At 41.5% G+C, this 25,450-nt stretch overlaps 1 protein-coding gene across 2 annotated transcripts in view; it reads right to left on the reverse strand.

Annotated features, from left to right (window-relative positions):
* SPTBN1 (spectrin beta, non-erythrocytic 1) overlaps positions 1–25,450 on the reverse strand; it is a 123,086-nt gene that overhangs the window by 28,953 nt on the left and 68,683 nt on the right. For both annotated transcript variants that reach the window (XM_085218589.1, XM_085218590.1), the window contains 16 exons: positions 25,079–25,230; positions 21,039–21,212; positions 18,486–18,577; positions 17,176–17,256; positions 16,288–16,403; positions 15,154–15,266; positions 14,359–14,546; positions 13,161–13,278; positions 11,477–11,635; positions 10,633–10,935; positions 9,687–9,840; positions 8,181–9,051; positions 7,914–8,051; positions 6,505–7,261; positions 5,999–6,201; positions 554–644 (listed from right to left, as the gene is read on the reverse strand). In XM_085218589.1, the coding sequence (XP_085074715.1) occupies positions 554–644; positions 5,999–6,201; positions 6,505–7,261; positions 7,914–8,051; positions 8,181–9,051; positions 9,687–9,840; positions 10,633–10,935; positions 11,477–11,635; positions 13,161–13,278; positions 14,359–14,546; positions 15,154–15,266; positions 16,288–16,403; positions 17,176–17,256; positions 18,486–18,577; positions 21,039–21,212; positions 25,079–25,230 (3,710 nt within the window). The remainder of the gene's footprint in view (positions 1–553; positions 645–5,998; positions 6,202–6,504; positions 7,262–7,913; positions 8,052–8,180; positions 9,052–9,686; positions 9,841–10,632; positions 10,936–11,476; positions 11,636–13,160; positions 13,279–14,358; positions 14,547–15,153; positions 15,267–16,287; positions 16,404–17,175; positions 17,257–18,485; positions 18,578–21,038; positions 21,213–25,078; positions 25,231–25,450) is intronic.

The following is a 25,450-nucleotide window of genomic DNA, read 5'->3' on the forward strand; positions in this document are numbered from 1 at the left end:
CTCACTTAATTCCTCATGCTAGGAACAAGGCTATTTGAACTGTAAAATGTTGCTGTCAGAGTGAAGAGTCCAAGTAAGCCACCTGAAAATCTGGAAAGGATTTCTGGTTTTGATTTTTTTTTAAATGTCATGGTTCCTAATAATTTTAAGCACATGCAAACTATCAGGTAAATCACACATTAAAAACTACCCCTATTACATCTGCTCTCCTTTCTTCTAAGCATCTATTTTTCTGACTAGCATCCCGTACAAATCACTTGAGGAAATTTCCTGGATCAGGCCAGATATACATACAAAGCCCTAAAAATTCTTAGTATGACAGCTCAATGCTAATCTACATTCTGGGTGATTAACTTATACCACAGCTGGAGAAAAAACCAGTTTATACAACAAACGGGTTAATTTTTGAGGGTTCTAGGTGTCTGGTTTTGTTTTGTGAATTGTTTACTCCATACTAAATACCTTTGGATGGTTTGATTGCCAAATACTGACTACTCCAAACAAATAGGGGGTAGGGATGCTTCAGTGATACCACTGAAAGGAGATAATTTACCTCTTGACAATCCTGAAGAAACTTCTGAAGATCCCTGTTATCCTTCAGTCTCATCAGAAGTTCACTGGCTGCTTCACGGTTCTTCCTATGTCTAGCCAAAAAAAATAACAGCAATCTTGAAATAGGCATTCCATGCAAAATTGGGTTGCTCATTTCTGTAGCCTCTCTGGGATACATACATTGCATAAGCGTATGGCATGTCTTTAATTACCTCACAAATGAAGGGCATGTTTGAAGTTCAGACATGAATGTGTTATTTAGTGTGGTTACTTAAGTTCAGCACGTATCTGTTTTTGTGACCAGTTAAATACACAGGGAAAATTTTGAAATCAGCGGGATTTCACAAGCGTTACGTACAGAATTTGGAGCATTAATTTCAAGACCATAGGAAAGTTCAGACTGTTTGCCAAAAAACATAAGAAAACAATCTTCAATACTGCAGCAATGGGGCCTCACACTACGGAGCCTTTGCACGGCGCATATTTGCTGTAATGCTCTTCATAATATACCTCCTCGATGGCTCTGCACCTCCTTCTGGTAACAAAGCTGCAGTCATTTATATAACCTTCCAAATGCTGTACTTAACACAACTGACACGACACGGTTATGTATTTCTGCCAATAGAAGCATTATGCACCTTGGAATGTATTTCTCAGAGCATTTAACATTCACTGGAGAGGAAAACCAAAGGTTAGACAAAAAGCCCTATGTTTGATTTGTTAACTGCATCCCCTTGAAGGATGGATTGAGCTCATCCCAATCCCACAGGACGTGGTGGGCTCTCCAAGCAGACATGATGCCTGTTGAGCCCATTCCCCACGTAGCACTGAACGTGTTTTTGACTGATGCTTCATTTGGAATAGCTACCCCTGTTATTCAGCAGCTTTGTTATTTGTACTGCAATGTAGATGGAGGCAGAGTAAAGAAGATGATTTTTATTTATTGCTTGCCGTGTAAGATTTGATCATATTCATTGGGCGTGCTCTTAAAATGCCACTGTGCTACGTAATGGAATGAGATTAATAAGGATAGAGAGTAGGAAATTATTTTATAGGGTGGCCATTTATAAGATGATCTCAGAACACAAGAGCAATAGCTAAATAAATCCACGTTAGCAGAAATCTCCAGAGGCTCACAACGTCCTTGAGGGCCATAAATTACGTTGACAAAACTGGCTTAATGTACCACTTTTCCTGATCTACAAATCACCAGAGCAAAAAACTGGGAAGAGAGCAGTGCCTTCAGAAACATGAGGATTACCTGAGGATAAGTTTTACGTAAAAGCAATAGAGTTGCAGACAGAGGAATAGGAGAGAACTGTTCGAAGGACTGCAAACAGCTTCTCTATTGTCTCAATACAAGCAGCATCTGTATAGCTGTAGCTGTAATCAGTGGAGTTACAGATCAGATGGCAGGGAAGACACATGTAGCTGTCAAAGCAGGAGGCTGGAGTCCAAGCCCAGGTAATCTTGACATTTTGGCAGGTGTTATCAGAGAGTACAAAGGAAAGGACACGTAAATTGTGCCTCAGGAAAAACCACTGCAAGGTAGCTAACATCAGTGGGTTTGATTCAGCTCCTTCTTGGCTCATTTACATATGTTTGGGCAAATACAGTGCATTATTCTAGTTGCTAAAGTGAAGCAAGGAATTGTTTGGGTGATTCTATCATGATGATCTCATAGATTTAAAGGTGGATTACATTCTAGACTCAAGTGTTCTGGAAAGGGCACAAGTTGTGAAACTAAAAGAAGAATTTTCATGACACCAATTTGAATAAAGAATGAACAGACAAGTTCTTATGTTGAGAAATCTGGAGTTTAAAAAAACTAACAAAAATATCTCCCACAGAGCGCTGGAAACTTCGTGAACTTTGAAGGGAAAACATGCAGGGAAATAATACAGATGATGAAACACTTTTGTTTCTTTTCTTTAGTGAAATAAATCTGATCTTGGGTGCTCAGAGCTAAGTAACTAAAATGTTGTTTCTTTGTCCAAGGTGGCCTGGAATGAGACTGAGTGGTGAGTATTCTCTGAAGAAGAACAGAGTCCAATTCTGGCAAGGTTTCAACTGGATACTTGAAGATGTGATTGGGGTATTTTGAGGATGGACACTGCTGGAACAGGAAGGAATTCCTATCTTTTCATCACAGAATTGATGTGTTTTTTTCTTAACGGGAATAAATGGCCGTAAGAAGCCATTTAGTATGTTCTCCTTACGCAGACTGGCTACATCTAAACATCATTAATTCCTTGTCTGTTTTCCCTAAATCATTCTTTAGAAGTTCCAGCAACATATTCCAGAATTCTCTTCTTACAGTCATGCTGCTTCCCTGGCTGCACTTGAACCTACTGGCACAGAGGGGCTGCAAGATGGCCCAAACTGCAGCTCCACCACGAGCACCATGGCATCCCTGGAGGTGGAGAAGAGCTCAAAGCTTCATGCATGCAGTTTGTTAACAAAGATTATTCAACTGCTGATTGCTGTTGTTACTATTAAAGTCCTTTTCTTCTGAGAGGTGTGCAGCAAGGAAGGGCTAGGAACCCCAATCCTGCCATACTCTGGGTTATCAATGAATGCTCTTACTGATTTGCTAGAACTGTTTGGGAAGAAAATTCCACACTAGCACAGAATGGTTTGCTCTTCAGATTCCAGTTACTTAGAATGACTGCTTGAACTCATCTGCTTTCTCAAGTAAATAATCACATATATTACTTAAATTATAGCAGTGTCCAGGTTTACATTAAATAGATACTTTCCTCTGTACACAGTGATGAGGTAACCTCAGATCCAAGTGTCCAAGCTAAGCTAGACCTACAAGGAAAACATAAGGTAGGAAACAGAGCATGGGATGTCTTCCTTTTCTGGCAACAATATGAAGAATCTAGAATAGGAAAATGATGCATGTTTAGCATGAAGATGTGTCTGACTGAAATTACGCCAAGAGCAGAGCACCAAAGTTGCCATAGTGCTCCCAGACTGCCTCCCCAGAGGCCCCTGAGAAGACCAACAATGCTGAAAACTGACAACATCTCTTGTGGTTAAACTGTAAACCTGTGGGTTTCAAAGCCTCTAATAAATCTTACACAAAGCACGAATGCTACTGCCTGTTAAGAATACTGAGATATATGCATGGTAGTCCAAACTTATTTAATTGTTCCAGCTAACAGCAGGCATTCTCTTTTCTGAATGGGCAAGGAGAAAAAAATTATTTCACTTCTCTGTTGAGTAGAAAGTTGTACAAACACAAAACCTGGATTTGCCACTTTCTTTATGGCAGGATAACCAGATCTTGTGTGCCACAAGTGTGCTGATGGCTTGCTGCAATTCACTTTCTTTCCTTGTGGTAGCTTTATTCAAACCCATCTTCTCCTTCTCTTGCTTTCTCCATGTCCCTATTCCCACTTATTTTAATTTTGATCTCCACTAAAAGATAGTGTAGAAGTTGTATCTCCTACCACACGGTTTCACTCAGCTTCTGCAGTCTCTTCTCCTTCCTGATGCTCCCATGCCTGTTGAGGTGGTAAGCCTTTGCCCGAAATGCTGTCTGCTCTCTCAATGGACAGTGGCTTAGATTGCAAGCATTACTGTAAAAAAAGCCACTAGTAACAATATAAAAAACTACAAAGAGAACGGGAAGCATGGAGCCACTGCACATATTTGAGTTTGTTTGGTTTTGTCTTTTGCTATAACAAAAGACAGGAGCTTGGTTGGGAGAGCAATTTTTTGTTAAACCAAAGAGGCTTCCTTTGCTACCACTCCCACAACACTCAGCCCCAAGGCTTTGTTCTTCAGGCTTATCATCCTTACAGGCTCAGAGAGCAATCACAGGGATTTCCTGGATAGCAGTGCACCGGATGGTTTTTGCAGCACTCCGCATAAATAGCTTTGGAATTGAGGAAATGCGTTGAAAACAAAAGTGAGCTTAAAAAAAATATACAGCCTCTGAGACTCAACCATCCTTCTGAGTGGGGGCAGCACACGTGCTGCAGACAGGACAGCCCAGGTGGCTGACCAGAGTGCCACAGGGACACGGGGACACAGAGAAGCTGTGCTGGGGAAATAGTCATCAGAGCACCACAGTGATAGGCAGAAGGAGCCCCTCTACACATCACTGCTTTAAGGAAATGGAGAGTAAATGAAGGTGCTGACTGGATAAGCTCACTGTGTTCCAGTGTTGAACAAAAGGCACATGTAAGTGCTTCCTTTATCTGTGAGCATTGTCTTCCAGAAAAGGAAATTGTTATCATCACATAAAGAGACCTGCATGTGCCTGGACTTGGGATCTAAGTTGCTGTGGCTGGAAACCCAATTAAGTGAACAAGCTCAGATCCTAGGTTGCTTTCACATCATTTCCTTTTTTTGGTCTTTGCAGATTCTGTTCAGAATATAAAGAGAGTCAAGCTGGCCAGAGAAAGAATGAAAATATGAGCTGTTCTAGAGGTTAGGATGCCAGAGGGCTCGCACAAGTTCTGGGAACAGGAACACTCACCTTTTTTTAAAGCCCTGGGCCACAGCTAAAGCAGGTACACACATGGTGTGAAATGTTTACTAAAACAGGAAAGGTACAACATCTTCTGCACTGCTTCAGTTCAGTTGCTCTTGGAAGATAGAAGCATTTGGCAGCCTGAGCTTCCTAGCTGCAGAAGGATGCAAGTCTGACAGAAGGTGGTCAGTAGTATTTGACATAAAAGTTCTGCAGGAACTTACTGCTGTGTTCTGATAATCATGGCCGAAAACCACTTTGAAAGATTCCACTACTATTCAAACCAAAGGAAGACAGAACTATAAATCATAGCTATCAAAACTGAACATTCAGTTCTAAAAGAAAATGAAACTCTTAAAATGTCTACAGCAGTCGCACCTCAGCTGAAGAGACAAAACAAAAATCTTTTTCTAGGATGAAAGCTGCGTTTGTACCAAGGCTTTCTCATCTCATTTCAGAAGAGCCAGACAACTTGGAAAACACGATCAAAGCCAAGTAGGTGGGGTTGATAAAATGCCAATTACACTTTTGAAGAGCCACGTTCATTCCCCAAAGGAAGGACAGGAATATATTATTGTAACTGAATCAGCTAGGAGATAGCAGAGGAAATTTAAGGCTTGTAAAATCAAGTATAGCTACTGCTACGGCTTCCATTAGAGTATGAAGTCTGATAACACTCCAAGAACTATGTGGCAGCACTCCTGTAGCCAAATTCTGGGTAGTGAGCTCATTCCCTAATAAGTCTCTAGAAAATGGGAGAGGTAACATTTAATTAAGGTAGCCAAGCACATTTTTGAAACATTACAGTTCAGTTCCTACTTCTACACAGGATAAAGAAAACAGTCTGCAACAGACATTTTCTAACATGTTGCTTTGCCTCTTGATTCCAATAAAATACCATCTCTCAGAGAATGGAAATGAAACACAAACAGCTACATTCTGCTATCACTCTGACCTTACCTGTCATCAATAGAGTCCACTTTCTCCTGGATTTTATCAGAGTTAATGTTCCCATCACTAACTAGCCTTCTGCCCGTCTCTACAACTGCATTGATCTTTTCTTCATTCGCATCCATGGTGGTCATGAAATCCTCCTGTTTCTTAATAGCAGCTTCTGCTCCTTCCAAGGTAGTGGGCATTTCTGTGTGTGCCAAAACATACTCCTGTGTTTAAAACACAAATCAGAGAGGTAAAAGTACTGCACTCAGACTACATTGTATACTCTGTAAATAGATTCACCACATATCAAAAGAAAGGCCTCCTAAGAACAGTTAGAAGTAAATACAAAGAGCAAATTGCAGTTAGAAAAAAAAAAAAGAAAGATAATGTATCTGTTCTTAGCTCTCCTGCTGAACAATCTCGTTTGTTAGCTCCTTGCAGTATATGATGTTAACGTGTGGAAATGAGTTTGATGAGAATTCTATGATTCTATGATAAATGAAACAAAGTGGATCTCGATCACTTACCTGGTTGTTAAGAAATGCTTCCGCTTGCTTGGTATCTCTGAGAAAGAGCTGGTAGGCATGAGACTGGGAAAGGAGATTTTGCCTGTTCTCCCACATTTTGTGAAGCTCATTCCATCCAGTGTCCAAAGCCTGAAGGCGCTGGCGTAAGAACATGTACTGAGCATCAGTCTGCCCTTGTGTCACCATCTCACCCATGTCCCTCATTTTCTGATAGTCTTCCTCGTAATTGTTGATTTCGTTCTTAATGTTCTCATGTTGAGTGAGCAGCTTCTCAGCCTCTGTCAGTGTGTTTGGCATGTCTTCAGAGGCGATTGCAGTCTGCGTTCTGGATAGCCAAGACTGGAAGTCATCCAGATCTCTCAGGAACTGCTGAAGTTTGCTTGCCTCTCCAAGAGACTCCTCCCGGTTTTTCAGGGTGGTCTTCATTTCTTCCCATACGTCGTTGATTTCTGCAAGCCGTGAAAGGATAGCTTGTGCCTGGTCAGGGTGCTCTGATTCCAGCTTTTCTGCCTCCTTTTGCAGGTCACTGAGCTTAGCTTCAATGGCTACCAGGTCACGTTCCATGCCCGTCAGCTTCCGCTGCAGAGCCATCACTCCAGCCAGATCGTTACCCAAATCTTGTGTGGATTCAATCACTTTGGTTTTCTCCCTGATCCAGGACTTGGTTTCATTACATTCAAGGTGGTAATTCTGGATACTTAAGGCAGAGATCAGGGCATCCTTCTTCCTGTCTACCAGTTCTCTGAACTGGCTCCATCTGAAATTTATGAGGAGAAAAAGGCAGATAAATCGAGACGTGTGTACACTAAGGGAAAAGAGTATTGGTAACATTACTGAGCGAGCAGTTACTCAAATCAGCTTGTGAAGCTATGAAATAACCTAACTTATTCATGCTACTTTCAGTCCTTTCCATATTATTAATAGTTGTATCAAAAAAACTATTAACAAAGCTATGGCATTTATTAGAATATGCCAAGTATCAGCAACACTGAGTCCTTACAAATGTAATTTTTCCTTAAGTGAAAAATTGCTAGCTACCTCTGATTTTCACACTAAACACACCCTCTCAGTGGACTGTGAAGCCAGAAAATGATTTAATTTAGATAAGATATTACATGGTTTCTTTTTTATCATAATAGCCACTACGCTAAGCTTCCACCTCTCAAGTTGGGGTACTGATACACTCAGGACCTGGTTAAAGTTAATTGCAGAACTTCACCTGTTAATCAAATATTGCAAAGACACAGCTCTCTTTGCTTTTGAAGCTTTATAGTTAAGGGTTTCCTTGAAGATATTTGAGGTAGGAATACCAGAATATATTTAAAAAAGACATATAAGAAATACAAGTGACCCCACTGTATTTTCTTCATCCAGTGTCACATTTTCCTGAGTGTTAGGCCTGCACTTACCTTGTGTTGAGCTTATCTTGCTGTGCTTTTATCTCCTTCTCACTTGGATGGCCACTATGCATTAGCTGTCTTGCAATTTGGTTCACTACTGCAACACGGGAAGCCTGATTGTTCATTTCTGGTTCTAAGCTTTCAAATCTGGAAAAAACAAATAAAAATCACAAAGGCATTAGAGAATTGAAGTCACAGGCAAGTTGACAAAGGTAGCTGGTGCAAACAAAATTTCCATCCAGTATTCCCCAAACTTCCTGGTAAAGCCATTCTCACCTGTGCTGGATCACTTCCAGGTCCTCCAGCTTCTCTGGGATCTGCATATTATTCAGCCACTTCTCCTTCTCGTCAATCCAAAGCTCACAAGCATCTGCCTCACTGAACATCTTATAAAGAGCAAGGGTATCCTGCAAAGCCTGTTTACGCAGCCGAGTCAGCTCAGCAACCTCTTTGTATCTTTCTTCTATCCCAGACAACCTGCCTTGCACATCTGGAGACCCGGCATGCTCCTGTGGTAGAGCCTTTGCCTGTTCATGAAGCGAGTCAATGGTTGGCCGGTAGCTTGCAATCTCTTCAGCAACATCCTTGTGTTTCTTGACCAAGGACTGAGTGGAATATTCATCGTGGCCAACATCATTGCTGGAGACAATTTTGAGGATGTCCAACATCCATGCATCAATGTCATCAGCATCAGCCTGGAACTGGTGAAGGAGAGAGGCTTCCTCCAGACGTTTCTTCCTAATGGCAGATAACTGTTCCAAGTTAGCCCACTGCTCCCGAATATCCTTAATTCTTTCTTTGATTTTCTCAGACCCAAAATGCTCTTCCGCAATCATGTCTTCACCTTCTTTTATCGCCTGCTGAAAGTGGCCACTGCGACCACTCATTTCATCTTCAAATGCCTTATGTTTACTCAAGAGACGGACGACGCTGGTTAGGTCCTTCCCGTAGTCATCAGATGAAAGGATCTGCTCCTTCTCCCTGATCCAACCTTCTTCTTCAGCCATTTCCCAGAAGAATTTCCAGAGGCGCCGGGACTCCTCCAAGCGGGCCCGGCGCTCAGCTGCGAGCTGGCACAGCTCTTGGTAACAGAACTCCATGTGAGCGACGCGGTCCCTAATAACCTGTGGGTCACATGGCTTGTAACCTGTTCAGATAGAGAATGTAGGTTACAACAAGGTCCCATCAGTTTTCACCTCTCCATCTGGGACATACACGTGAGCTCTTAACTCCCGATAGCTCCAACTGCAAAGTTTACAGTAAAGAATCCATAGCTTCCTGAAACAATGGAACTACCCAGACTTCATTTAGAACTTAAAAAGATCTAAAAGACAAAAACTTATAAAGATGAAAAAGGTAAGATATTCATAAACTTATTAGTTAAAAAATAATCACTACTCCAGATCTATATTACAAAAAGTAAACATTATCTACTCTAGCTAATGTCATTAATTTAGTGGAATTGCTTTGAATTAGCATAAATCGGGGAAAATACCACACTCAATTTCATAATTTCTTAATGCTTGTATTAGAAACACAAAATGGAATTAATGCTACAAAGTTACAGCAGCTGCTGGTTAAAAATGTGACACTCAAGGCAAACTGAAATCTCAAGTGAGTTCCCTGCTTGAATCATTGACACAGGGAGAAAAGGAACAAATAATGGTGGTTTTTCTCATTCAAGTGCTGAACTCAATGTGATGTGCCTTGCAGAACTAATAAAGCTCAAGGAGAACCTCACATATAATTACATCTAAGAAGGACATGTTGGCTGCTGGTTACCTTCTCCATCGGTGGCAAACTTCTGAGCAGATGCATTGACCCCTCTCACTCTCTCAGCCTGAATAGCAATGTCAGCTTCCACTAGAGCATGTTTCTGCAACAGGTCTTCAACTCCTAGCAAGTGTTTGCCGTAGTCTTGTGACAGCAGAAGCACCTGACCAAAATGTAAAAGGCAAATAAAATGAGCTGATAGGCCATAAGCTATTTGTTTCTTAATGACTCCTTTGTGCTCTCTATTTTTACAATGATTTAAATCCAAAGTAACACCAGGAACATAAGCAGACTTATTGCAAAATTCTAGGGACATGACTGATGTGAATTTGAACCAACACTTTTCAAACGACTAAAACCATGAAGAACTTGACCGTGCTCTTTCACACAGTTCTAAGTCTGAGATGAAGAAAAGCTGAGTTAGCTCAGCAGGACCAATGTAGTGCACTCTGTCCAGCTGCCACTGAACTGCACACATCTTTCCTACGACAGCTTACAAGTTCTGCAGGCTGAAGGACAAGAACCAAGTTAGAATTCCTGCCTTTCTAAGGTCCCAGCAGAACACACAGGAAAATATTTCATGCTTTTTAAAGTACAGTCATGAAGAGGTGATTAGATTCCCATGTAAGCAGTGCTGAAGATATTTCTATCTAACTCCCTTTCACCAAAATCTGCATTCTCACCCAAGCCTGACCAAAGCCTCTGGTCCTTATCACAGAGGCATAAATATGAAAAGTGGCTTTCTATAGGAGCAAGCCTGTTCCTTTTCCTTACTGTTTTTAATCTCCATTTTTTAAAAAACATCATCATTTATAGGTATAAGGAATTTATTCATTGCTTATGAATTTGCCCACTAAACCAGAAAGGCAAAATGAGTCTTAAAAATTCACTAAAGAAAAGCCATGTACACCTCTCTAGAATATTTATTCCATGTTCTCAGATAGATAACATCTACCTTCATCTCATCCATCCAATCCATAATGTATAGCATTTCCTGGAAAATCTTTTGTAGGCCAAGATTCATTTCCAGCCGTTGTCTTCGTGCCCTGAGTAGCTCCAGGAGGTACTCCCACAGGCGTATAACATTGTCCTTTCTTGCAGTGATGCGTTTGATATCATGATAATTTTCAGTCTCAAGCTCCTTTGCAACTGCAACCACAGCCTGGACTCGCTCTTCATATGCTGCAATGTCTGTTTCAATGGCCTCATGCTTTTTCGTTGCAGCCTCTACTGCTGGAAGGTCAAAGCCAAAGTTATCCTGTAACGACAGAGACAGTTCTTCAGCAGTGGCATACTCAAACTTAAAAGTGATTTCTGATTGTGCAGAAAACACTTGTTATTACCAACTGAGGATCTCAAAATGCTCTGAAAACTCTTCTGATAAAATCAGAGACATAACTTTTGGGGAAAGAATCACAGTGGCCATCAGGACCTTCTTGGTTTTTTTGTGTGTTGTTGTTGTTTTAAATCCATCTCTAGTAAATAATAACAACTGGGTGAATTCCATTGAACTGACCTGAACATTCAGGTAAAAAAAATCTCAACTGTGGGTGCTTATTTCCATGAGCTTCTCCTGACTACAGACTGATAGATTCCAAGAATGGTATGTCAAACACATTAAAGACAGGACAGTAATATATACTCTAAAAATACATTTACACAGACATACAATACATATAAATATACATAGATTCAGTAAAATAAGTGGCACAGGAGAAAAAACATTCTCTTTGCAAGAACTGTGTCCTTTAAGTACTTGGAATCATTTAAGTCACACAGACAATTTCTGAAAGAGGCACCTGAGAAACTAGACGTTGATTTTCACTCAGCCAAGTTTCTCTCATAGCTGCCTTGCGATCAAATCTGCGTGCAAGTTGTTCCAGTTTCTCTTGTCTGATAAGCTCATTTCGCAGTGCCAGTTCTCTTTCATGTTCAGCTTTTTCCAGTCTTTCCCAGGCCTGAAGATGTGGAGAAAAAAAAAAGTAAAAAACAAACAAACATTTGCCTCCTAAATACACATTCATACAATAAATCATGTCTGTTTCACATGAGATCACTACTGAAGTCACTTCATCCAAGTTTCACAGAATTGGCTGATTTGCTTATGTGCCAGTATATCTGGTTTATATTGGCTGGCCTTACACCTTGTCTGCTCATACGGACTTAAACTTTGGTCTCCATTCATTCATTCCTTTTCTGAGCAAGAGATATAAGCCTTATTTATCTCAGATGCATTTTCCTGAGTTCATTTGTTATTTGCCTCCACTGACCCTTAGGTAAAGCACCTGGCTTGATCATGTAAGAGAGCAACTCTTTCAAAATCTTCTGAGTGCTATTCTCAAAGAAGGAATTCTATCTTTTTCCTTTAGGAAATGACAATTAGATATTTGTGTGCAAAATCAGTTTACAGCTGTTGTTATCACATCCTCATTGGGAAGGAAAACAAATACCAAATTTCTTTTGCTGCATCAGAGTCCTTTTTTTCCCCCAAAGCGAGAAGTTACACGCATGGCATTAGTACTATAAAAACAAAATCTTAGAAGCACACTGAAAGCCAGCTAATCACCTTTCAGATCTTCTTACAAACAACAAAAATACCCACAACTAAACATAAACTACCCCAGATTCTTCTAAATCCTAACAGATGTGAAATTGCCTGAAACTCAAAGTATTTTAGGCATTCACAGGCACAGGAGCTTAATGCAAACAGGAGAGTCATGCAGTTTACTGCTCTCTAGGATGCAGATTGAAGCCACAGACACCCAGAACAGCTGCTCTGGGAATGCCAAACATGATCAAACACAAATAAGAAAAGCTCACACTTTTAAGCTGTTTGTCATCCTTGATAGAGTTTGTCAGCTCTGCTGCAGTTCTGTTGGCTGCACCAGCATAAAAAATAGCTACTTAAATCCCAAAAGAGAACCCATAACATGAGTCACAGTACTTCCTTTTCTCTCCCATGCTGTGGACAGAAGGGCTGAGAGGCAGATAAAAGCCAGTTCTGCTCCCTGCTTGGAGCCATGGAAGGCAGAGGCATTTATAACCCTGAATGACACAGGCTGCCTGCTGCTGGGTCTCAAACAACCTTCTTCTTTTCAGGAGCTTTGGTAGAACACACCTCATCAAAACTAAGTGAGGAAGGATGCAATACCTAGATATTGCTGCTACTTTCTGCTGATTAATAGCCAGGATCCCAGAGGAACAAGAGCTACTACATCCGTAACTGACTACTCAGAACTACTGCACATTTTTCTCCATGAGGAAGAGCTTAGAAATACTGAAGCCATCCAGGGACTCAACTCATATCAGTGAGTTGAGACAAGGGAAAAGATCTCTCTACCTGTCCCATCCCTTACAGTCCCTACATGAGGCCTGGAAATAGCAGATATTATCTTCACACGGTCCCAGTATGCAAAGACTGCAGAGACAGACACTGAAAAGAAAAACCAACTGAGTTGCAAAGGATGGGCTGCCTCAGTTTACCTTGTTTATGTCAGAGATGAGTTTGCCCTCCCTTGGCATGTATACTTTCTGATTGTTGGCTCTCATTTTGCTTTGGATGGTAAAAAGCAGCACTTCCAGGTTTCCTTTTTCTGTAAACCTAAACAAAATTTTCCAAAGGAATACTGTTACAATAAAGCTTTCATGGCTACCAAGGTATTATAAAGCACTTCCTTAAAATATTGACATGAATGGAGTACTCAGATAAACACCTGAATCTCATGTGAAAGCTGGAAGCAGTAGAAATAGCCCCCACCCCTGCAATCAGCTGGGTCAAGCAGAAACAAACTCACTCACTCACTCCTTCACAGAAGTCAGCTGTCTGTCTGTTTAGATTTAAACCTCTTTGAGGCATAGAAGGCTGCATATTTTCTTACTCTATTACGTGCGCTATCCTACTTTATCAACCCAAGAAACTGAAGTTTTGTTTAGAGCCCACTGCACTCCATAAACTCTTCCCACTCTTTTCCCTGAGTTGTATGCCTGGGAAACAAACAAACTGCATAGGCACTGGGGAATAGGCTGCAATTTAGAGGATGTCTGGATATTCTGTAATGTTTTTGATTGTAATTATTATCCATTAAAACTTATATTAGAAAAAAATAATAAACAGATCTGATAACGTAATGCTAAAATAAACTCTCCAGAAATAAACTGCATGGCTTTGGTTATATCATTATATATATATTATTATATATCATATCATATATCATTATATCATAGCATAGTTATGTTTTACGAAGCCAGACACACTTCCTCTTGATTATGGAAAAACAGTAAGAGCCTTTTAATAGCTGTGTCTTGGTATTATATGCTGCTAGTGAGTACGATGAGTGATATTAGCATACCAATATGGTATACTATTACTGCTTGCATTACAAGCCAGGCACCCCTGTGAAGTGATAGCTTCCAGTACCATGAGATCCTGCAAACAGCACGCTTGTTTTCAATTACTATTATTGCTATTGTTATTACTACATGCATATCAAATAGCTTAAAACAAATAGAATCCAAGTAATAATGCTCAGTGCCCATTAGAAATGTGATATCTAGTAACGCTCAGAAAAATAAATTCTTAGGCCAAGATTAAAATTACTCCTATGCGTTTGTATTTTTTTTAAATCAACTACTGATTGAACAAAACAAGACCACTGTTTTTTTAAGCTAAGATTAAGATTACTTGGGTGGTTTCTCTACTGTGCGGTAGGTGTTGAATGCCTGCAGCTGCTGCTGCACACCAACTAGTGAGTTGGCAAATTTGCGGTTGTTGAGGATGATAATGGTTTGCTCAATCCACTCCAGAAGGTCAGAAGCCAGCGATTCATATTTTTCAATCATTTTCTCTGTTTCAATGGCATTGTCAAGCACCTGCAACAAGCAGCACAAAATAAGGTGAGTAACAAGGGCAGCACACTTCAGAGTCATCTAAATCCAGTAAGCTACTTAAAGAATCAGACTGCTCACCCCTGAGCACTACAGGGCCTGTGTTCCCTGGGGTACAAGGGCTTTGCATTTTTTGGTGCTGAATTCCCATGATCCCAAGGGAACAGAGGGGCAGAGCAGAAGGTTACAACAGGATTCACATCCAGTCTGCCAGCTGTAAGGATGGGGGCAGCTTTGCCAAAGGGCAGAGAACAACAGTATGTTTTTTAAATGAGAGACTTTTCTGGGCTTCAGAAGAGACAGGAGACCCAGAGGGTGAGGAGCAGCTAATGGGAAAGGCAAAGCAGCAATGATGCAAAATTAACAAGCAAAAATGAAACACCAGCCAAACGTTTTCTAATGAGAGCAGCTGGAAATTAAGTACTCCTCGTGGTCATATGGGAATATTTAACATTCAAAATGCATTTCAAAAGCAAAACTAAAAACTACCATACAGTGGATTCTCTAAGGTTTAACACTCGAGAGGAAAAAAAAACAAAAATCAGAAAGATTTAAATTGCTTTGCAATAACTTATAACTTCAATTTGCAAACCTTTCCAATGCGTTTTCCTTCAACAGCTAAAGCTTTCATTTTGGAGAAGTAGTGATAATATGTCACCACGTAGGTGATGATTGACTTTTCATCGGGATGATCAACACTGATATCTGCAAAGCAAACAACAGTTGCCTTAGCACAGCGGGAGTGCATGGACTAAAACAACAAAGCTAATAATCCAACAAGAATGGGTTCGAGAGTCAGAGAGATGGGTTCAGTGGCAGTTCAAGTCCTAACATTTACATCCTGATCAGAAACATATTTAGCAGCTTTGGACTGGTTCTGGATTACCCAATGTTGTACACTCTGTCATTAAGAAGTATTCCTTTATCCACCTCAGTGCAGACCACAGCTAAAGCTGGGGCTGGAGATCTTTGGGCCTTAGCATCTGGTTCACGATTTTGACAGACTGCACGGCTGAACAACCTCCCTAATGTCCATGTGAGTCAGCAGACCTACTGCTAATTGACATCTTCAATGCTCTATCAGTATGTGAAGAAATGCAAAACGAATGGCATGTCTGTCCAGGCAGATCTTCAGAGATGCACAGATGGAAAACAAATCGTTTTTTTTCTGCAGCAATTACGAAGCACAGGAAAACAAGCAAGAAGAAACTTGCCCAGACACACAGCCCCTATTTATTTGCCCTGTGACAGAAAAATTTTGTCCTGGAGTTGTGAGCATTCCTTCCAACACACGTGAGTGCACAGCCTCACAAATGCTTGGGATAAATCTCACCAAGAGTCTGAAAGAAATGGCTCACTACTGGGTGAAATCCACATTAGTCATCTTCTGGTTCAGGATGAGAAACAAAAACACTTTTTTCAGAGCACACAGAAGGACGCCCCTAATTGGAATGATTTTATGTACACATGGCCAGTCCAGTGATCTTGTCAGATGGGGAAATATAAATTCTGAATTTAGGGCTGTTTTGCTTCTACTGCTCAGTCCTCTGCAGGAGACATCTTGCACTCTCTCCTTCCCTCTCTGGCTGTATCACTGAGTGAGTCAGCAGCATCCTGCTAGCTGCTCTTCAAGGCAAAAAGCTATCACAAAACAGCATCCTCTGACAAGGCGGGAGAATAGAACCCACAAAGAGCTGCAAAGTGTTAAAACTGCAGGAATTCTTACCCTCAGGGTCCAGGAGCTTAGTAAGACCAAGGTGTTGCTCAGCAAGGTTAAAAGCGTTCTGCAGATTGTAGTGTGCATTTGATTTCTTCAACTTGTCAAAATCAATCAGATCAGGCCTAGACAGGATGAAAAATTCTTTAGATTTGCCAAAGCACAGCATATCCACCCTCAATAAACAAATGACATAGAATGTGCCATCCCTAGAAAACCTGGCCTCTCATGCTGCCAAGGTTTCACTTGCCCAGTACTCCTATGCATTTCAGTGTGAGAATTAAAAGAATGAAGTAACACCTAGCAGTTAGCAGGGCAGCAGAACCTAGCCCATGACAAAAAATAACAGTTTACCAGGGACAAAGCTTACCAGGGACAAAGGCAAGTGAACAGCTATGGGAAGTCAGTCTCTCCTCCCAACAAGGTGAGCATGTAAGCCATCCCACTAACATCACCCGAGCTCACCAATGAGTGGCACTGAAGCTGTGTCCAACTTTAGCACCAGATTCTATAATCCTTGCTGTGATTTTTTTCCCTTTCAGGCTGCCACTGCATTCCACTCTCCTGGCCTGTGAATTCAGAACTCATAACTGGCTATGCAGTTTAGGTATAAAGACTTCTCCTCCAGTGTAGTCAGTCACAGAACCAAACAACAGTGTGTATAATTTATTCTCTTGAAACGAAACTCGTGGTATGAGAAGCTGTTGCCCAGATGAGCTCACAGCAAACACAAGAGTGAAAAAGTGAAAGGCAAGTTGCTGTAAAACTCTCAAGTAATTCTTCAACTTCCTTCTGTCCACAGATTTTAAAATCAAGCTGCATGGTAACTTCAAAACACCATGCACTTTTCAGCAGTCCAAGCTTTCCAAACCCACCAGGACATCTCCCCACACGTACCTGTGCTTGTGTATCAGTGCATTGAAAGCCATTCCGTCCCTCCAGCTTGTTGTGAAGTTGTGAATGTTGACATTGGGGTAACTGCCAGAACAAAGAGAACACAATGAATACAGCACCTCTGCTGCAGCTCTGTACAATCTGTTGCTAAGGGCTGGTTGCAGGAGTGACGTATTTGTTGTAAAGCTAATGGTAAGACATTCCTTCCCTCCATGGACAATCTATCATCACAACTGTTTTCTAATTAGACACTAGAAGTAAGAGCATCTTATTTACTGCTGTAAACCCAGAGGAATTTATATGCATGTGGCTGAATCGTAGATTCAGAGAACATGAAACAGAAGCCAGCTTACCACTGGTTTATTTTCTTTGCAGCTCTCAAAATGAATTCTGTGTCATGAATTTTGGTTTCCCAGCTTCTAGTTCACAGTCAAAGATTCGACCAGGACAAGAGACCAACCTCTACCTTTGCTGATATCCACCATGATAGGTGGATGTCACTACATTTGATTAAGTGTGAACAGAAAAAGCATTATGCCTGGAGGGCAAAAATATTTTTGGAAAGCCAGAATACATGTTTCAGTACACTTGAGACTTAAAATGCACATCTATATCTTATGCCATTAAACAAGAAGTAATTTTATTTTTGAGCATTAAAAAGTAAAAAAAAAACAAAAACAAAACAAAAAAAAACCTTAAGAGGCAACAGAGTTGAGAGCAGCTTCTTATGCTCAGAAAAACCTAATCAATCACTATACACAGATACAGACTGAACACAGCAAATTATCAGCTTGCCTGCAGCCTGCTCATGCTGTAATCAAAAGGGAAAGTTTGACTAATTCCATGGAACAGTTCTGTTCCTTCTCGATATTTCGCAGACTACATGTGAAAAGCAGGAAACCCAGTACACATCAAATTCACTTTCACTCTGATTGTAAAAATCCAGATATAAGCAAATGGCATATCATTCTTTACAAGGGACTCAACTACTGCATCATCTAAGGGCACTATAGACTGGGGAACAGCTGATGCCTCCACACCATTATATGTGCAAAAAAGGAAATGATGGCAGCAAAAACCTTAACACCATTATTTCTTCAAAGTAGGAGGGTCAGCATTTACTATATACTTATTTGTGTTTATCACACAGAATTAACATAATATATCAGAATTTTCTGACTTGTAAACATCAGTGCACTTTTCTAGTTCAAATCCACTTAAAGAGATGTATGTATTTGCCCATTTAAAATGATTTCAATGAAAACTCAAAATGTCGTAGGAGCTTTAGAGATAATCACTTAATCCACACTCACCCAGCTGTCTTCATCTGGCACCACAAAAGCAGTGCATCCTTAGCAGATTTCTTCTCCTTATTGTCCTCAGTTTCAACACTGATATCTTGGATCTGAAATTAACAAAGAAGTTTTAAAGCTTTTCTTTGAGAAAACACATTTTTCTCTGTCTTAAAAATGATGAAGGACATTGTATCATAACTTAAGTAGCAAAGGAAATCTATGACGACCCAAAGAGCACGTTAGAAGAATGTGCAGGCTCTTCCTTGTTTAAGAATATTCAGTGAAAGCTTCATATGCCCTTATTTTACTGGAACATTACTGTTTTTTTTTAATCTATAGTTTGAACATCAGCAGAAAATATTTCCAATTGCCAACGCAAACCCTGTTCTACGTGGCACCATAGTTTTACCCTGCAAACTGGAATACTGTGATTGAGGGCTACAAGCTGTTTAGAAGGGATAAGTAGGGCAGGAGGGGTAGGGGAGTTGCATTCTATATTAAGAAGCAGATACACTGAAAAAAGCTGTCTCCAAAAAACAGCCATGATCAGGTTGAGAGCTGTGGGTAAAAATTAGGGACCAGACCAGTAAAGGACACCTGGTGGTTGGGGAATAATACAGGCAACCTTACCAAGGGAAGCCTGTTGGCAAATGCTTCTTGCTTCAGCTATAAGAAGCATCACACTCACAGGCTCTCATCCTGATGAGGGATTTCAACCACCCAGATGTCTGCTGGAAAAGCAACACCGTGAGCTGCAAGCTATCCAGGAGACTCCTGGAGTCTGCTGAAGATAAATTCCCGGTGCAGGTGGTGAAGAGGTGTTCTAGACCTTGTTCTTATGAACAAAGACTGACAGGTTGGGGATACAAAAGCTGGGGCAGCCTTGGATGCAGAAATCATGAGATAGTGGAGTTCAGGATCTTGTGTGAGAGAAACAGGACAATAAGGATTGCAAGCCTGGACCTCAGGGGAAGTCTACTTTGATTCCTTCAAGGACCTGTCTGGATGTATCCCATGGGTTGGAGTATTGGAAGGTAGGAGGGCCCAAGAGAGTTGGTTGATATTTAATTACCACCTCCTCCAAGCTCAAGATCATTGCATCCCTAAGAGAAAGAAATCAGGCAAAGGTGTCAAGAGATCTGCATGGATGAGCAAGGAGATCATGGAAAAACTCAAATGCAAGGATGTTTACACAGTGTGGAAAAAGAATCTGGACACTTGGAAGGAATACAGGAATAGCGTCCACCCGAAGCAGCGTAGCAACTAGATATCTCAGATGGTAGGCTGTGTCTCAATTACTTTAAAAGAGGGAAAAACATTTATAAGGCCAAATATATCTGATATTATGGATGTGATTCACTGTTTTTTTTTTTTAAATGTATCATAGCTCCTGTGAAGCCCTATTGCTCTTGCTGAAAGTTAGACATCTTAATATTTAGAAAAACAACTGAGAAACCTTAAAATAAAGAGCTTATATTTGTTTATTATAGGTTTCTGCAAAAGGATTTTCCAGCCTTTCCTGACAGGAGGCAAAGAGAAATATGCAACTATCAGGAAAGCAAGAAATTACAGTCCTCAGCTGCGAGGCTAAACGATTCTTGCAGGCACCTTTCATACGCTCCAGTGCAAAGTCAGAAGAGTTAATGACAATCACCACAAGATATGAACAGATGAGAGTAGCATTTCCTCCTAAATAATATATATGTGTGTATATCCTGGGTTGCATCAAGAGAAATGTGACCAGCAGGTTGAGAGAGGTGATTCTGCCCCTCTGCTCTGCTCTCCTGAGACCCAACCTGGAGTACTGCGTCCAATTCTGGAGCCCCCAACACAAGAAGGACATGGAGCTGTTGGACCAGATCCAGAGGAGGGCCACGAAGATGATCAGAGGGCTGGAGCACCTCCCTGGGGCTCTCCAGCCTGGAAAAGGGAAAGCTCCGAGAAGACCTTACAGCAGCCTGCCAGTATCTGAAGGGGGTCTACAGAAAAGCTGGGAGGGACTTTCTATAAGGGCATGTATTGACAGGATGTGGGGAAATGGTTTTACACTGGAATGGGGCAGATTCAGACTAGATATTAGGAAGAAATTCTTTACTGTGATGGTGGTGAGACACTGAAGAGGCTGCCCAGTGAGGCTGTGAATGTCCCCTTCCTGGATGCATTCAAGGCCAGGCTGGATGGGGCTGTGGTCTAGAGAGAGGTTTCCCTGTCTGTAGCAGGGGGTTGGAACTAAATGATCTTAAAAGTCTCTTCCAACCCAAACCATTCTATGATTCTATATACCTGTGACAAGAGCTTCATAGTTGTTAGTGGTTAAAAAATAAAAATGTATAACCCTCTGCACAGGAAACATATGCCCTAACTCCCACTGATTGCCACAGGAGACCATGAAGTTACACTCTCTCCCCTCAGCTCTGGAACATGCCACATCAGATGCCAGGCACCTTTATCTCCTATCAGGTTGAAGAGTTTAGGAATGCTCCAATCGTAAAAAGCAAGATAAAACTGATTACAAACAAGTATGGAAAACTCAACCGTGTATAGGTATGCATGCAATGTATGCATCCTCACCTGGAATCTCAGGATAATAGTCCAAATAAGGCCAAGTGTCAGTCTGTGATTCCCATCCACAATATCATGAGATCCCATGTTTTCCAGGTGCACTCGCTGCTCTTTCAGGAACTGCAGGGCTTTATCAACATTCTCCAAGCAATGGATGCGCATCCTTCCCTTAGTTGGTTTGGGCTAGAAGGTACAAAGGAGAAGAAAAGCATTTATTACTGTTAATTAAAAAAAAAAATAAAAAAAAAAGTATGGTAACTCTTCAGTCCAATAAGCTGAGTCATCCACAAAGCCCGCTACCAGCCACCAACACTGCGTGCACTTGTCTTGCATATTTGACCACCTATGTACAACTCAAGGATAATGGCAGCACATGTCAAATCTGCTAACCTGGGACTGCTAACATCCCAGACTTCTGCCACATACACCGGGCAACCAATTTCATTTGCTTTCTGAAATGTTTTACATGCTTACTTCCTTCATGTTTTCCACCTAGGCACTTCAGCAACTCACTCATTACCTGGAAGATTTTTTTGTTTGTTTTTTTAAGTTCACAACACATTTATTACATTTTCCTAAGTTGCTCTTTTCTCCATTATAAGCTCTTCCGTACTAAAAAAGACAGCTCTACAAAGATATGCAACTAACTGACAACTGACAGGTAACAAACGCTCCAGAGAGGATCTGTAAATACAGATGCACAATCTCTGAAAAGTCAACTCCAGTTTGGACGGTTGCTAGTCAATAAAACACCCTCAGAAAGAAAAATGATTTTTTTTTTGGCCAGCTCAAGTAGATAAGCAGTTATGAAACTAACATACAAAGTTTATTCCAAATGATTCCTTTCGGGAGGAACTGCCACACCAAAGTAACATCATTTTATGAAGGCCCAGTGCAAATGAAAAAAGCCACGAGTTGTGCTAGCAGTGTGCAAAAATCAGCTGTAAAACTGAAGAAAATTAAGGTAACTCTGTTCTGCAGAGAGGGGTTACAGATGAATAGCTTGTTCCATGTTCACTGAGAAGTTACCAGAGATAAGAAGACAAATTACTAACTGACACAATTTCTTTGTTTTCTGCAATGTAGTTAACTGGCTGTGGAAACAGGTCAGGCAAAATCCTCTTCTCAGACTGCATTCAAGGGGAAGAGTTTCAGCCAGAGCCAAATTACGTCCCCTAGAAACAGCAGTCTAAGTAGCAGCACATCACAAGAGTGATCTGCTTGCTAGCAAGGCACTGCTCTGGACAAGTAAACACCAGAGCAACCATCAACTTTCAGCTGGCACTGATCTCTTCCAGAGGCTGGAGAACAGAGTAGAGAAAGTCAGATCTCAGCTCAAGAAAGGGAGCAGTTCCATGAACCCAATACTACTTTTGGGTGCAACAGTCCCTCAAAGGAGGCTCTCAATGGAGATGATGCTGGATCCATCCATCTGCTGGTATCACCAAATCAGGTTTAATTGACTCTTGCAGGGTGCCCTGGGAAGAGGGAGCTGAGGGAGCAGCAGGAGCACCAGGCATGGGGAAGTGTGGCTGTACTCAGCAGCAGCTTGGCCCTCACTGTATTTGCTGCCATACTGGAGTGCCCCACATCAGCCACTGTAACTCATGGTCACTTCTAATTATATGAAATTTAACAGGAGCAAGTGCCAGATCGTATACCTGGGACAAGGCAAACCTGGCTATACACACAGACTGGGGGACAAGGGGTTGGGGAGAAGCCCCATGGAAAGGAATCTGGGGGTTCTGGCTGGCAGCAAGTTGATGCTGAGCCAGCAGTGTGCCCTGGAGTCAGAAGGGCCAACCACACCCTGGGGACACCAGGCCCTGTGCTGCACAGCCTCACTGCCAGCACTGCCTGTCCTCTGGGGCTGCAGTACAAAAACAGACATAAAGCCATCAGAGAGCATCCGGAGGAGGGCTACAGAGCAGGGAAAGGGTCCAGAGGGGAAGTCATATGAGGAGCACTGAGGGCCCTGTGTTTGCTCAGCACAGAGCAGAGGAGCTGAGGGGAGGCCTGATGGGGGCTGCAGCTCTCACAGGGAGCACAGGGCAGCACTGAGCTCTGCTCTCTGTGACAGCACCAGGGCCTGAGAGAATAGCATGGAGCTGCGTCAGGGGAGGGCAGGTGGGGGTGAGGGAAAGGTTGTGTCCCAGCTCTGGCATAGCAGCTCTGCTCCATGGGCACCAGCCCCAGAATCCTGGATTCAAATATGTGCATAAAATTCCTGTTCTAGTGCATCAGTAAACACATCATATTAAAATAATGATCTAGACTAGTTACTGGGTTTGTTTATTGCTTCCTTAAAATTTGATATTTCTTGTCTTGATTTGGAGTTTTCTGCGTAAGATACTGCCTTTGCATTTCTGCTTGGGTGGCATGGCAAGGTCAGAACTTTACCAGTGACAGCCACAACAAATTCCAACAGGCTGGAGAACATCAGCAGGTGTATGCTATGTGCCAATCCTACTGGAATTTTTGTGCTGTGTGTAATGGTCTCAAAGTTTAGAGCATTGCATTATCTGTATTCTTGTTTGCAGAGAAAGGTGTGGTGGAATGCACTGTTCAAACAGAGACTGCTGTCCTCCATCCTGAGATAACAAAGCTACAACGAATAGGAATTTGTGGTAGTGCAGACAGCTGCCGATGCAATACGCTGAGGATGATGTGAGCTCAGATCCAGCAGTCTCACTGGGTGACTCCTGCACACTCCCCACCCAAACAGCTTGCATAAGCCCTGTTTGCATTTTTGAAACCTGGAGTAAAAAATGTATGAATCATGCAGCACGAGTCACACGGCTGGTCTGAGCTTCACTGCTGCTAACAGACACTGAAAGTCAAATCTTGGCAGGTAGATACGGAGATCTAAACAGAGGTGCCAGAATGCTGCCAGTCCTCAAATAATGGGAGCATGTTGTACAAATAAAACCTAATCCTGGTGCTCCCTGCAGCGAGCAGGACAAACCTAACATCTCACCGAAGTAAATTATTTGACACAGAGAAAAACGTATCTCCAGCAAAATATAGCAGAGAGCACTGAGATTGTTTACCACAACCCACACAATGCTGGGACAGGATACTGTCCTGCATGCCAGAGATTCCTTCTAACCTCACAGATGCATTTGGAAATCTCCCTTTTTTGCTTCACTATACAGATGCTACATTGTAGGCCATATGTTCAATTCATTACCCAGGGTTTTAGCTCATGGAGCTTTCATTAATAGGACTGCTCCATGACAAGCGATTACACAGCTGCAACCTCATATAGCCTTAGGTCTTAGCTAAAGACCCGTATTTCTTTGAAAAGATTGCTTTAAATTAGATAGTTAAGAGCATAGCCATCATTTTAAGGAACTGAATGAAAAAGTGATATTCTTCAGCCATTTCATCACACCCAGTTTTCCTGTCATGCAGCAGCTTTTTTCACTAGAGAGCTTTACTGACCACCAGAACCTAATATCAAAGGGATTTTCTTTCTTTTCCAAGGAATTTATTTATTAAATATGTTTTAGGTATTTCTCTGACAACAATAACAAAAAAACAATCCAAGCCTTATCTATTGTAATAAACTCAAGTACACCCAAGAGCATTACTTAGTAATGGGATGTGATGGATGATGGCACAGTGAAAGCACTGTAATGCTCCCCAGCGTGTAGCTGGCCTTCTCCAACCTGCTGTCCTTCACTCCCCTGCAGCACACTCTAGGGAGGGGAGAAGGGAAAACCCAGGCCTTGGGCTGGCATTTCACGAGGAGTATTTATTGATCTGCCTCTGTAAGACTCAGGAGCAGGCAGCATGCTGCACAAGTGCTCAGTCTCTCACCTGTAAGAAGCATTCAAATAAGACTTCCTTTGGTTTTTACCTAAACCAGTAGGAAGATATTTTAATGGTGTCTGGATCCAGCTGTTCCTGAAATAATAAACCTTTTTTACCTCATTTAATACATAAGACACTTGCAGTGTTGAACCTTCAATATTCAGTTGGGTCAAGCATTCACTAAAACAAATGAACAAGAAAACCACAATAAATATTAATAAGCAAACACTTACAAGTCTCTCTCCTGAAAGAACTTCCAGGAGTTTGATGAGCATCCTTCCATCACGAAGGTCGGTGTACAAATCTGTAATTCTGCATGACACACGTGCCAAGTGGGAATTAACCCACTTGGTGAAAGTCTTCTTCTGAACTGCCTCACGTTCATCTGTTAAGAAAACAACACAGTGTTACTCAAAATAAATCACAGTTCACGTACCTAAATGGGAATGTGATGCTCAGACACATCCTGTCTATTAAGTGAAAGAAGCTGGCTTCGTCTCTTTCCCAAGTCATTGCAGAAAATGTGACTTCTCATCAGAAATCCACCTTTTTCCCTGTTTTATCGCGTTCCCTTTCATCACTGGGGATTTTACTGAGTTACTATC

The sequence above is a fragment of the Meleagris gallopavo genome, chromosome 2 (assembly GCF_905368555.1).
Source record: "Meleagris gallopavo chromosome 2, MGAL_WU_HG_1.1, whole genome shotgun sequence".
Classification (NCBI taxonomy): Eukaryota; Metazoa; Chordata; class Aves; order Galliformes; family Phasianidae; genus Meleagris; species Meleagris gallopavo.